This window comes from Neopsephotus bourkii, unplaced genomic scaffold (genome assembly GCF_033783945.1).
Source record: "Neopsephotus bourkii isolate Nb327-2 ecotype Australia unplaced genomic scaffold, CSIRO-AGI_Nbou_v1 NB_275, whole genome shotgun sequence".
Lineage (NCBI taxonomy): Eukaryota > Metazoa > Chordata > Aves > Psittaciformes > Psittacidae > Neopsephotus > Neopsephotus bourkii.
This window is the reverse complement of record NW_026900784.1, coordinates 1,026,805-1,041,258: the sequence shown is the minus strand read 5'-3', so window position 1 is coordinate 1,041,258 and position 14,454 is coordinate 1,026,805. Positions and strand designations below refer to the sequence as shown.

The window sequence follows — 14,454 nt, the reverse complement described above, 5'->3', positions numbered from 1 at the left end:
AAGTTTGAAATGGAAAATGAAAAGTAACTGGCACATTGTAACTCGAGGCAAGTCTTGTGCTGTGTAGTTGTGGCTTAGATGGCTGCTTGTTATCTATCTGCAACAAGGTTAAATAGCTATGCTATTGTTTTCTGTGGTTTTACTTACAATTTTCCTTTCACACAGCATAGGCATGAATTTAGAAAAGATGGTTGAAGAAGAACTATGGAGCCAGTAACTGGAAAGGTTACCAAGGCTTCACAGAGGCTTGTACAAATCCCTTTCATTAACGTAGAATATACAAACTCCACCATAGTTCTTCTTCAGCCATCTTTTCTAAATCTATTATTGTGTCCAGATCTTAGTTTCTTTTGACTTTTTTCTACATCTGCAAAAATTTTCATAATATTTCTACGTCTTACTGGACTGATCTGAGGATAAATGCATGAACACTATCATATGCTTAGGTATGGCAATAATAGGGACCATGTGAAAAACTAAAAGCAATAGAAATGTAACATCTTTTTCTCTGTTGAATCAATAGATAATTGCTACATCCGTTGCTTGCTACTATGCTGATATGGAATACATCTACGGGCTAGAAGTTGTGGGACATATTCCTGAAGGGTAATGTGGTTCTTATTAGCTTGTGTTTTTTATATATGTTTACTTCTGAGAACAGTCTCTGAAGAGGTCAAAGAAGTTGTCTGAAATAAGGGCAAAAATGTTTTATGTTAATTTCCAACCTCCTCAAACACTCACAATTGAACCCCATGTTATCAAGGTATATCTGCATAGATATCATTGTCAAAATACAGGCTTTCTTGTACATTTTTATAGCTTTTTTATTACTTTATGAAATAACAAATAGGTACTAAGTACCTGATAATGGCTGATGGATGTAAGACAGGAGGGCAGACCACTCTCTACAAGATTATTTCAACCTCCTTTTTGAGGGTTGCCTTGGATTATTGTAGCAGAAAGGACTTGCAATGTGATTGAGTTTGTAGATTACTACACTTTATTCTTCTCCACTCACTTGAACAGTAATTTTAGAAAATGTGGTTCCTGAAGAAATATAAAAGACTTAGATATACTTAATCTAGAAAAAGAGCTTTCTGACTACAGATAGTGATACATTTTTCTCCATAACCTTGAAGGGGAGGAAAAAAATACTTGAAATAACTAGCAGGAAAGAGGAATTAGATTAGATGTTAGAGAGAATGTTCAAACTCTAAGGTTTGGTAAGCACACCTTTTGTATAGTCTCCCCTTTGCAAATTGCAGAGTTTCCCTAAATTTCCACAAAATGTGACTCCTGGACAGCATCAATGCATGTGTGGCAGCTTACACTGATAGAAATGAAATAAAGGAAATAGCTAAGAAAGAAAATCAGTTTTAAGTATTTAGAGTATGCTATTACATGCTATGTATCTGAGATAAACACAGGGCTAAGTGTGTCCTTTCAATATGTGTTATGAACAGTTACAGTGTATTCATGCAGCTTTAATCAAGAGCTTATTTTGTGCCTAACCTTGCATGAGAAGATTCTGTAATTTGAAAAACAGGAGCAGAGCCTAGATCATTCTGATGTATTTTTAGTAATTTACTTGAAATACATAACTGCCTTGTCAGTGAAGAGTGCTAGAAACGTTAAGGGCATGATTTGGCTCCTAGGCAGTGTGATTTGTACTCTGGAGAGAATGAACCCTTATTGTGGGGTATGGAGACAAACTAAAATAGTTTGTTTCTTGACTGAGGCATTTCATTGCCGTCCCCATTAGAAAGCCTCTATTAGATGAAATAAATATCCACACTGCCCATAATCTAGAGGAGTACTAAATTGTTTAAAATGTTTAAATTAAACATTACAGGAAAGGCAACTGTAAAAGAAAAAAATACACAGAAGAGTCTCTTTTATTGAGCATTACAGAATTAGGGAATGGTTGCTTATTTTATCTGTCAGAGACGGAATTAATTTATAAAGATCCCTTCATCATTCCTCAGATTAAAGTTCAGAAATAGAACAATCTATCTGAAACTGCTTCATCTTCTCCTGCAAATTCTCCTCTGCATGTTCATACAGACTGAGGTCTTCTTAATCTAAATTATTGAAAATTGTCACCTTACAGGTATTACAAAAGTTAGCTGTGCATGCAGAGGTAGTTTATCTTTTATCTTCATGAATTGCAGGCACATGCAGGCTATGTATCAGGCTTCTAAAAAAGGATTGTCTTTTTTTTTTTATAGGTTACCCTCTCCAAAACCACCACCCATGAATGTCCTACCTGAAGTAGTCACTGAAGCTTTTGGAGTAGCCCTGGTTGGTTATGTAGCATCAGTAGCTCTTGCCCAAGACTCTGCTAAAAAATTTAAATACACTGTGGATGACAACCAGGTAAACCTCTCTCTCCCTGTGGTTCATGAAATTGCTTCACGGTTTTGGAAATGTGAAGCAATTTTCAAAATTCTTGGATTTCCAAAATAGATGCCCAGTAGGAAAGGGTATGCTCCATATGGCATCCTGAGGCATTCCACTGATTACAGTAAATCCCAAATGTAGTCCAAATTAGCTCTACAGAATGCTCAGGTCTCTAAAGTATTTTTCAGAATGAATACATTGGGTCATGAATTTATGTTGATGCTTCAGAGCCATGTTCTCCAAGGAGCAGAGGGAAAATATTTTGATCTTAATACAGGTCATACTTCAGGGAGATACGCTGCATTGTCTGAAGGGCATTACACGGAGTACAGCAACCTGCCTGTCTTTCTGGACCTCTGGAAATCTTATAGCTTACACAACTTAACTACTGAGATGTTGGAAACTCGGTGTAAGTCTACATGGAATAATGGAGCCAAAGAGCAAAACCTCCATGACATCAGAGACTACAATGGCAGGATCTGGCTCTATCACATTCAGGAGGCAGGCACAGGGCTCTGCATGTTGGCATGTGGCTATGTAAAGCTGCCTGGGGAACTTTACTGTAGTGCTGTCTTGTGCTGTGAAGACAAAGTTATGCACAGGTGTTGTCCTGGCTGGATACAATACCATTTGTGTCCTAAACACTTCTAGCAGTATTGAGGTCTTTCCTTACACATTAATCTCAGCAGACAAACTCCTTATAGTCTGGGGAGATGAATGGTGCTGAGTAGCCAAGTTGGGTGCTTGCTTAGAAAACGTTCTTCAGATGGCTCTGCAGATACAAGGTGGCTTCTCCACTTTTTTCTTCTAACACCAAATGCACTTAAAATGAAAGATAGATAGCATGCAGATAGGATTGCTACCATATTTTGCTTTCACTAAAGTATGTTCCAAGAGAAAAAAAAATCGGTGGCTGTCTTTTTCCAGTAGTCATAATCTAGAAACAACCTGAACACCATCCAGATCACACTACTTGAGGCCTGTTAAAAAGCAGATGTGCACCAAGATGCAAACATTTTTGCTGAACTTAATCTTTAAAACTTAGCAATACCTTTTATTTTGTGAACAAAATGTGCCTTCTGCTTTTGACGAATCTGTTTCAGCATTTTTATCATTCAAATTAGAGTTGTGAGAATATATATTCTACTGGGAGACCTTTTATCGTGCAAATATGTGATTTTTTCCCCTCAAACATCTTTTGTCATTGTTAATATTTACATAGGGGACTGTTCTGTTGGCAAGAAACATTGAAACGATAGAAAAGTAAGAAAAAAAACATATTCTGTTTAACAACTTTGCAGGAAGTTTTGGCTCATGGCCTCAGCAATGTGATTCCTTCATTTTTCTTTTGCATACCAAGTGCTGCAGCGATGGGACGGACTGCACTCTTGTACAGTACAGGTGCCAAAACACAGGTAATGGATTAGAGTGGAGTACGTAGGAGAATTAAGGCTATGGTACTGCTCAATGGAACTTGTATTGATTTATCCATCATATTTTCCTATTCTCTCCTTTCCTCTACCCTGGGAAATAATTTGTTATTTTTAACAACCCGCATGGAATTCAACTGTCTCACTAGAAAAGCTAATGGTTCTACTTATTAATTTCTACTTGTTTAATTCAATCTAAACTCTGAATTGTGTGGCAGTAAGGAGGTTGGGTGTTGTATTTTCAGGCTTCAGGAAATGGCACACAAGCCCTTGCAATTTTCTGTGAGATTTGTCATCACCCTAGCAAAAGTGCCCTCTAATGGTGTTTAATGGATTTAATGATACAGGCTAAACTGAAGTTTTAGAAAAAGACCAGATTTAATTTGGTGCTTCTACCTGATTTTAAAATTAAAGTGAAAGTAACCTTAAGAGCTGCTCATTAGAAAATAAACAATTAATCTACTAACTTTTGCTTTGTGACACAGTGTACTTGTCCTGTCCCTCAATATACACTGAGCCCACAGAGAAGACACTCAGATTTTTGAGGATTTTGGGGGCTACTTGCTAATGTTGACAGCTAAACCCACAAGTTCAGTAGCTCAGAAAAGAGGGAACTGCAACTGAGGAAAATGATAGTTGTGACCCTGTGAGGCTGTTACCTGTTCAAATCATGCTCATGAACAAGAGAGGCTGCAAACTGTTCAGTAGTCACCTACCTGTGCGATGGGCCACCTCAGCTGGGGCACGCTTGGGAAAGCCCCCTAAGCACTGCTTCTCCCTCTTTCCTCTGAAACTCCAGGGATTCATCAGAGGCATTCTGCCATCTAAATGTTTTGTCCTTTGGTGGTTGTTGCCATTGTCTTCTTCTAACTGTTGCTCTTGCCTGGGTAAAGGACATTAATTACAAGGAAAAGGGTAATAAGGTACAACTGATAAGGCTATGTGCAGTCCATAGGTAGCTTCTTCTTGACCATATCCTGCAATTATTTCTCATGCAGATACCACAATACCAAGAAATGATACAGGGCTTTATTTCAAAACTCTACATATTCACTAATTGCTAATTAACCTACACAGTCCTCTGAACACAGTTAATCATTGGTATTTTATCCAATAATAATCTTTAAAAGCATTTATATACAAATAGTTTAGCTAACATTTTGCTACTTGCTATTTCATGTCTTTGAGTTAGATTCACTGTCATACCCCATGCCCTCATCCTCACAGACATCCTCTTCTGTCACCTATTCATGTATTGTTTGTCCAGTTTGCATTTGTGCTGCACCATGACTTTTCCAAGGAAGCTTTAAGGTAACCTGAAGACCTATACCTGAAAACCAATAACCTGGAGGCATATAGGGTGTTTGAGCACTTTGGCTCTGGTATATGTAGGCAAAGGCCCTGACAGAAGTTTGTTAATATGAAATTAAAAAAGAAACCACCATAGTCTGAGTTCAAAGTAGGAAGTACATGGTAAAAATATCAAGTATCTGCTTGTTTTTATCCATTGGTTTCACAGTATAGCAGAGCCTGCACCCACAAGTGAGTGTGGGCATGCATTAGCACTACTAAGAGGGTACTTTAATAAACATAAAATTCTCTCTCCTGACTTATTTTTTTGAAAGAAACACATCTACTTAATCCTCTGTATTTGGGGTGTCTAAGCAGAATGAAGAGATGAGAAAAGCATCACTAATAAATGTTGGTCAGATCATAAGCAAAGACTGAAGAGTAGCTTGGACTACATAGAATGAAGTCAGTTTACTTTGGAGTATGACACAAAAGAAATACAAAGTGTCTTTCAGGGTCTCAGAGCAGCCCTTTCTTCTCCAACGGCTATGTCTGGGATTCAGTGATGCCATTTATACTTCAGTGATATATTCTCCTGCAGAAAAAAAAAAAAGACAAACAGAAGTCAGGGACTCTATCATAAAATCGTAGAATGGTTAGGTTTGGAAAGGACCTGAAGATCATCTAGTTCCAATGCCCCTGCCATTGGCAAGGATGCCTCACCCTTGACCATGTTGCCCAGCCTGGCCTTGAACACTGCTTGGGGTGGAGCATTTATCACTTCTTTGGGCAACCCATTCCAATTCCTTACCATCCTCACAGTAAAGATCATCACAGGATAGAAGTGTACTTCAAATAGAAGAACACTTGGTGTTTTTTTCCTTTTGGGAGAGTGGAAGGAGGTAAAAGTTCCTTGTGACTTCACCAACAGATTTTGTGTCCCTTTTTCTGTAAACATTCTGTCTATCCTTCTTGATGGTATTTTTAAGTACATCATGGCTTTAATTTTCTAGTGTTTTAGCAGCTTGTCTGGTTTTGTTTTTAACAACTTGTCTCTTAAAATGAAACCTAGTTATTTTAGTAAAGAAACATATTATCAATACAAAAATAAAGTGAGCATCTGTCTACTTATCATCAAAAAACTTATGTGAATCCGGACTGTATCTTAATGAGACCAGAAGTACTCCACTTTGTGAGCAATCAAAGTGGGGTAGGAGACTGCAATTTTACTGTAGATTTCCATCAAATTAATAACATATAATACTATGAAGAGAAATGTAATTCTTAGATCATATATTTTTTTGATTCATGCCACCTGCATTAATTTTAATTTTTATATATTAAAAAAATGTTCCTACATTTTCTAAAGTCCAGTGGTAATAATGTGAAATCATAGGTGGTTTCTGACTAAACACAATAGTTTCTTTTTACTGTTGATCCCAGTAAAAGAAGCTAAAAAACTTCTCTTATGCAAAAATTATGATAGTTCTCCACATATAACTTTTGCACAGTGCTATGACAGGTCTGTTATTTAGTGCAAGATAGGGTGCATGGCTATAAATAATGTTGCAGAATGAGAGTGGTTGCTGCAAAATTTCTGGGTGAGATATTGCACACACATGCTCCATTTAATTACAAAGCATATAAGGGATGCTGTGGTCTGTGTCTGTGAGCTGTCAACAGGGTCAAGCACAGATGTTGAGATCTCTTACTATATTTTCACTGTAGCTGGCTGAAGGTAGTCACCAGAAATTAAAACAATAATTAAATGCATTGGCGATCCATAGATACATTAACAGCTAACATGCTCAGCATCTTGTCCTTGACTTTGCAATATTTGATTATTATCCCTTTTCACACATTTTAATATAATTTTCATTCGTTAGACTGATCTGCTTTTCTTGTTTATTGTTTTAGGTTGCTTGCCTTATCTCTTGTGCGTTAATTCTAGTGGTGATATATGCAATTGGACCTATGCTGTACTGGCTGCCTATGGTATGGTAGTTATCTTCTTTTTTCAAAATTATGATGTCATGCATTTTCTAGTGACTTGATTTCTTTCAGGGAAAGATGGTACTACCTCTAAAATAGCACTGTTTAATTTCAACGGGAGAACAAATATTAAGAGCGCAGCAAAGTCTCAGAATCATAAAATGCAGAGCTGACAACATAATAGATTTTACACATATAGAACTGCATATATAAGCTATCACATAAGCATTTCTCTTCCGCTTGCTTTTGGCACGTAGTTTATGAAAAATATACATCCAAATTGCTTTGTATTTGTAAATTGACAAAGTGTGGTAGAAATGAATCAATTTTTATCCAGTTATGCGTATGATGTATGATTTGCTTCTCAAATAAATTTGACACAAATGATTGTAGCTAGTGATCTAAGTTTACTTAAGAGAGATTATGAGGTGTTCTTACATCTCTGTTACAGAATACATCTTCTGCACTAAGAATCTATAGAGCAAGGTGGTGTGTTTTCACATAAGCTATATCTTCATATACCTTATGTGAAACATATCTTCTGGTATTACAAGTTCATAGCTAATTTTAACCAGAAGCATCTAAAAGATGCAAAATACAGCTCAAAAATTATCCTGAATTCTGCCATGTGTGTACATGATATTTTAACTCAACTTTGTTTAAAATTTACTTTGTGCTATTGTTTACATAGTGTCAAATGAAGATTCTCACTTTTCAAACACAGATCCTTGTATAGTTTAACAATTCAAAATAAGGACACTTGAAGAGGGATACACAATATGTCTTTTTTCTTACTATGCTGCTCTCCTGCCTTCATTTTTTTTTAATTTTTAGGGATTATATGTAAATTTTGGCTGGTTTCCTGTAGACTTCCACCTCCTCTCCATATTTTAAAAAAACTTTTTATATGTTGCTTTCTGGATATTTTATTTCTTTTCTACTATGTTTTCTTAGCCTCCCTACCTATGTGCTGCAGGTCTATTGCTTTGTACTCCATCCTTTTTGGCTTCAGATAATTTCTTCGTCTATCTCCTCCCCATTTCTTTGGAGAACAATAAATTATTTGGTTTGATCCAAGTTTATGGATTTTTTGCTCTAAAGGCCTTCTCTAGGTGGTGAAGAAGGGGAGTTAAAATCCTTCACTGTGTAGAAGTTGAATGCTGATTTGCTCCTGAGTGCAAAATCTGAAGTCTATGTTACGTATGTTACTACATAATCCAGACTATGTCAGAATGTTTCTGATCTGGCAATGCATGGAGAGTTTTGGGAAGTCCTGAAGTTTCTGCTGTTTTTCTCACAATTAGGCGGCCTATAGATTGCCTTCAGGAAATAAAACAAATGGATTTGATACTGTTACAGCTGTATTCATGCGATTTTTGAAACATTAACTTCAGATTTTTTATGATTTAGTTATAATATTGACTGTTAAACTGAAGAAAGAGCATTTGTTTTCACTACCGATTCTGCAAATGGCTTTTGTTTTTTATTTTAGTGTGTGCTAGCAAGCATTATTGTTGTGGGCTTGAAGGGGATGCTAATACAGTTCCGGGATTTAAAAAAATATTGGAATGTGGATAAAGTAGACTGGGTAAGTGAAACTTAATCTAGGGAGATCTCCCTGTGACCCTTTAACAAATATCTGATATATAAACTTTAATAATTCTGTGTCCCTAGAAGAGATAACCAAGCCATTATTTTAGGGGGTTTGTGTCCTGTTGGCTTATTTCCTGTCTCAGAATAACAGCATCTGTAATACCCCCTTTAAAAAAGGGAATTAAAGCAAATTAAAGAATTAAGACTAATTCAATGCTAAAGATGCTTATAAAAGCAGATCAGGTTGATCTGAGCAGATGTGTGTCTAATTTTGTATGCCTTCTCTAGCTGGTTAGCATGCTTTTGCTCTTGTAGTATTATGGAAGATATTCTGGTATCTTTGTTCTCTGAGGGTACGGAATAATCATAAGGGACAAACAGAACTGGAAACACTAGAGATGCAGACAGATACATGTCCTATGGTGATGTAGGTAAATCGTCTTAACTCCTTCAGATTTTGCAAACAGTGTATGCTGTTTGACCATAATGAAAGATTCTAGAGTATGAAAGGAGGAAAAAGCAGATAGATGGAAAGGGAAATAATATGAAAATCTAGTTTAACGAAGAGTCTTAATAGGCTGATGTACATTTGCACAGAATTCCTAGCAAATATTGAAGATGTCTCCATATTTAGGAAGACTCCTAGGTTTTCTTTCTGAGGGAGTTTTTTAATATACTCGCCAATTAGTGGAACCGAAACCTATAGCCATTTCCATGAACACATACTGGAATTCCATAAAGCTTTTGAAACATATGTTTATGTTGTTTAAGTTAACAAATATTTAGGAAAGTATTTCAGCTGTATTCTCCTTTTCTGTGGTGGGAGATGCAGGTTACTGGAGGTAATATTGGGCTTTGAACACATCAGTGACTTAGTATTCTACAGCAGTAAGGGGAAGTCTAAACTGAGTAAACCACTTGTTTTTAAATAGAATATCATATTTCAGTATGGAAAGCAGAGCTGAGTAACCTATACTGATTTGGCTATGTGAGATTTTTCATATTTTGTCACAGAAGAGTAGAGGTTAGGGTTTTTTGGTTTTGGTTTTTGGTTTTCACCAGTCAGAAGAAAACCTCTCTCTCTCATGAAGTCTTATGTTCTTCAAGCAGCAAAATTCTGAAAATATTTTCTACCCCATATTGCCAGTGACACAGATGGTGAATGATGTAGATCAAGAATTATTCTGGGGACAATGGGTTTAAGAAAGTTGGTAGTTATGAGAGAGAGAACTAGCCTGCCTATCAGTTCATTGAAAGTAAGCATTCTGGAATCTCACTAGACTTGATGTATTTCACAGTATATTCACAGCCTGACTGATTTTTTGCTTTGTGATTTTGATTTTGTGGTTTTGGCGGAAAAAGATGGGGGAGTAGTTCATATGTCTCAAACATCTGTCATTATTACTAAGAGAGGTTATAGAGGGAGGGAGATTGCCTGGTTTAACTTTTTGACTGAACATACTTGAACAATGATTTATCTTCAAGTAATTGTACCATCAGTCCTTAGCCTGACAGGGTAAATCATCTTGCTTTAAATAGCATAATCTAAAGTAAGGCTATAAACATTACACTGCTGCTTGGTCGGAGGAGTCCCACCAAGCCCAGTGATTTGAGTAGCTACACTGGGATTGGTTTTGGCCTGAAAAGATTCACCCCAGCAATTGACAGCACATCAGAAATGAATCAGTTACATTACCCAGGTTATCCAAACTGTTTTGAAGATAGAAACTCTAACAAAACATTTGGAAATAATTAGCATCTGTCCTTTCTGGAACTGATTCTTTGAAGGGTGTGTGTCATTGTAGCACAGAAGTCAGATTTGTTGCGCTTATAAGTCTGTCAAATGATAGTGTGTGGAAAGGGAATATTATGAGGTTTCTTACCTTATCCCTTCACATTTTAAGCTTCACATTGAACACAAACAGGATAAGTAATATTTATTTGTTCTTTAGCTCTTTATAAAACATCATCCTTTTAAATGTAAAAGTACAGCTTGAAAGGTGTAGCTCAGGAGTTGGACTTGATGATCCTCATGGGTCCCTTCCATTTCAAGATATTCTGTGAGTCTATGAAATTGTCCTTCAGCCATGGGTTGTTTTTTTTTGCATATTTAATATTTGGGAACAGCTGAGTTCAAAGGAGCTAAGCTGACAGACCTCACTAGATAATACCAAATGTTATCATCTGAATATTACTACATATATTTGGTTTGGTTTTCTTTTAACTTGTTTTTTATCAACCCTCAGGAAATGTCCTGGTTTTACATCTGAGCCCTCAAACCACATTCAATTTCTTTCTAGGTAAAACACCACTGTCCCTACTCTAAACTGCCCTTTCCTGCTATTCACAGCATTCATATGAACTTCAAAGGTCTCTTGCCTCAGTTAAGGTCTTCTGTCAGTCCCTACATCTTCTTGGATGACTTCAACAATTTCAGATCAATAATCGTTCTACTACACGATGTATATGCTAAACACATAACTCTATACATAACAGTATTTGCCCTCCTTCCGTTGTCTTCATCTGTTGGTGATTTCCAACATGTTGATTTGTGTGTTACCTGCATTTTATACATTAACCTGAGAATGATTTGTCATTAATTTTTTGCCTCTTTTTTTTTTTTGAGCAATCAGGAAGTTGATCTGGAATTCCTCTTAAGCGTACCTCACTTTTCAGGTCATCAAATGGCAAGTTGATTTCCATATTCTTCCTACAAGCCTCATTTCTTATGCAGGCATACTTGTTGACCAACTTCCCTTTATTCTCCAGTTTGAAGGTGCACTTTTCTGGTCTCAATAAAAAGGCAGTGAAGTTCTCATTAACTTAGTTTTTAAGGCTGAGCATCCAAGATAAACTGGAGCAATTTAAGACTGGCAAAGACTACTGCTGAAGAAAATGTTCTTTTAGCTGTTGATTTGGACTTAAAAGTGACCAAAGATGGAGAAAAAGTATTTCAGTGTTCATATTCAGGTGATGCTTTAAGTGAAAAAGACAATAGAATAAGGATTATTTTAAGGAGTTAATCTTACACATGGATTTTTGCTATTTAGCAGAGAAAATCTTAGACATTTAAAGAGAAAAAAAATATTACAAAGTTGTGCAAATGACTTGGCCAGGAAATGACCACAGCAGAGAAAAAGCCAAGTTGCATGCCTGACTTGTAAAGCAGAAAGAGTGGCAACAATTTGTGGTAAAAATTACACATTCCCTGCATGGTGTCATGATTGAGAGGCAGTTATTTATGTATGAATTGTATGTGTATGCACATATATTAACGTGTAAGGACATAAAAAATTATGCTAATTCAGCAATTAAAGAGGATCCAACAAGAAGCGTCTCATTTTGAACAAGTATCCCCCAAGATCTTGGCAGTGTGAGTTTCTGAGCCTTGGGTCCACCACCCTGTCAATCTAGTTTGTCACAGTAGTTTGGAGGAGGGGGAACAGGGAGGGTCTTCCATGGTATTTTGAAGATCACTGGTCCAATTTCATGTATGTTTGAGAGCTTTTTAACTTTATATCCTCAGGGAGGACATAACCTTTTTAGATTTGCTCAGGTATTCATCAGATAGGGGCCCTGATTCATGACGGGGCTCTGAGATCTCTGAGGGCTTTGCTATATTTTCCACAGAGTAGGAAGCCATCTCTTCTATATAATAATTTGCATGAATGCTTCTAGCTAATGACATTCTGGGGGAGATTTTCTATCTTTCCTTTGTTAGGAATATGCTACCCTGAGTTACATTACTTTTGCTATAGTTAGTGCAGTGAGAAAGAATTTAAAAATATTTAATTTATTGAAAATATGACTGCTATATAAATTCTTTTTAAAGAATAATATTTATGCCAGTCCATCTGTCTCCAGGGCAGTTTGCAACCAAGCACCCTCTCAAGCATTCCACTATTCCACGATTGTGTATAGAATGCTTGTGAAAATTCTATTAAAGAACTACCATGCCACTTCACTATTAAGGAGTTTCTGCTCTATGGCTGGGGTGACTTTCACTGCATTCTAAATTCCCTTCTGATAACTAGATCTTCTTTGTGTATGGTAGGTGTCTAGACAGCTCACACAGCTGTAGATATCTGTGCTGTAGGTAATTAATGCCAAGTGAAATGAGCCCTACCCCTTTATGCAATAGCTGAACATCTCATCAGTTTGCAATGAAAAAGTTTATAATCCAGTTTCAAAGTGGTGCAGAAACATTTATTATCATGGTACTGTAGTATTTCATTGTTTAGCCATAGGCACAGAGAGTATTCTCCCACTTCTTTTTTCCTGTTTCAGACACCCTGTAATGGTGGATGTGTAGACCCTATGAAAAAAAAGCTCTTGATAGAAACACACTGTCCACAGAATTCTATTGGCAGCTGCTATATATACACAGTCACTCTACCTTTCAGTGCTTTCAATACTTTCTGACATGCAGGATTCAGCATAAATCTTCTGCTTGTTTCTTTTCTCACTCTTTAGAAGATTTTTTTTTAAATTAATACAGTAGAAGTGAACTGTGGAGGTGGATTTTGTTTTGCCTTTAGAGAATAACATTTGCTTTTAGCACATTATTGTTAAAATTTGAAGAATTATTAGATTCAATCTGTCCTGGACCATATAATAGTCATGTTAAAGTAAGTTGCCAAAGAAAATGTTGATATTTTTATGACTTCTTTGCTGAACCTTGTGAAAACCCATAATTAAAAAAATGTCTATGAGATCAACATAACTTCTTTCTACAAGTTTGATGCTTCCCTGACTAAAAAAGTACTGAGTTCAGGCCAATTCAATGCACTGGAAGAATGATTGACAAATGAGAACATAATTGTTTTGGCTCATCCTCTACAATAATGGCAGTCTCTGGTTACAGTTAAGATGTAAGATACTAGGCTGCTAAAAAGGTACTCAAGTAGCTTTTTCAGTGCTCAACAGTACTTAAGCATTTTTGTCTTTGATTCTTCCTATGCAGACTTCATATTGTTTTTTTCATGCTTTCTGTTTCCTTCTGAGACAGAATAATTTTTTAGGTCTTGCAGCTGTGATTTAGTTAGATGTGATGAGGCTCAGGCCTGGAATTGAAGTTGATTGCTTGATCTCAGGTGTTAAGAATTCAGCCTTATCAGCATGGGCAAATTCTTGATCCCACTGGAATTTTGGGTTTGTAGTACGTCTGTTAGCCTTTTCATGTCCCGCAATCTCCTTTATAAATATATATTGTATTTGTAAAGCTTAGAATCAGTTGCTTACTTATTAATCAGAACTCAATGTTGCTCATAAAGGTATTATTTGCAAATATATACATCAAAATTTTATAAAATGTCATTTTAAAATATAACTCGAGATGGAGCACTGCTTCAAAGAGTGAACTACCTCTTTACCTAGAAGCCCTTCAAGTCTCCCTTGAAGAGACTGCAAAACCTTTGCAGAATTTTAGAATTTTGAAGATGAGGGAGGAAAATGTTTCTCAGTAAAGTCTAACTCCCTGTCCCCTGTGAAGCACAAATTAGGACAGTATGCCTTCCATTTTATAATTCGTAAAATAATGGTTCTGAAATCTGCTTGAGAAAAATTCCCGTGGTTAGACTGAAAGTATTCTATTATCTCTGGCTTTCCTGAGTTAAGTGAAAGCATCGGAAAGGATAATTTTAACACTGATTGTGCCGTTGTAACATGATCTGTTCCTCTGCAAACATTAACAAGAAGCACTGTAATTTTTGAAATGGACACCTGCCGAGATCAGTATATCCAGAGGAGT

At 36.4% G+C, this 14,454-nt stretch overlaps 1 protein-coding gene across 2 annotated transcripts in view; it reads left to right on the top strand.

The window, feature by feature from the left end:
* The window catches only part of SLC26A7 (solute carrier family 26 member 7), a 65,760-nt gene that overhangs the window by 34,200 nt on the left and 17,106 nt on the right, over positions 1 to 14,454 (top strand). For both annotated transcript variants that reach the window (XM_061346770.1, XM_061346769.1), the window contains exons 6-10: positions 524 to 606; positions 2,229 to 2,376; positions 3,702 to 3,815; positions 7,038 to 7,115; positions 8,605 to 8,700. In XM_061346770.1, coding sequence (XP_061202754.1) covers positions 524 to 606; positions 2,229 to 2,376; positions 3,702 to 3,815; positions 7,038 to 7,115; positions 8,605 to 8,700 — 519 coding nt within the window. The remainder of the gene's footprint in view (positions 1 to 523; positions 607 to 2,228; positions 2,377 to 3,701; positions 3,816 to 7,037; positions 7,116 to 8,604; positions 8,701 to 14,454) is intronic.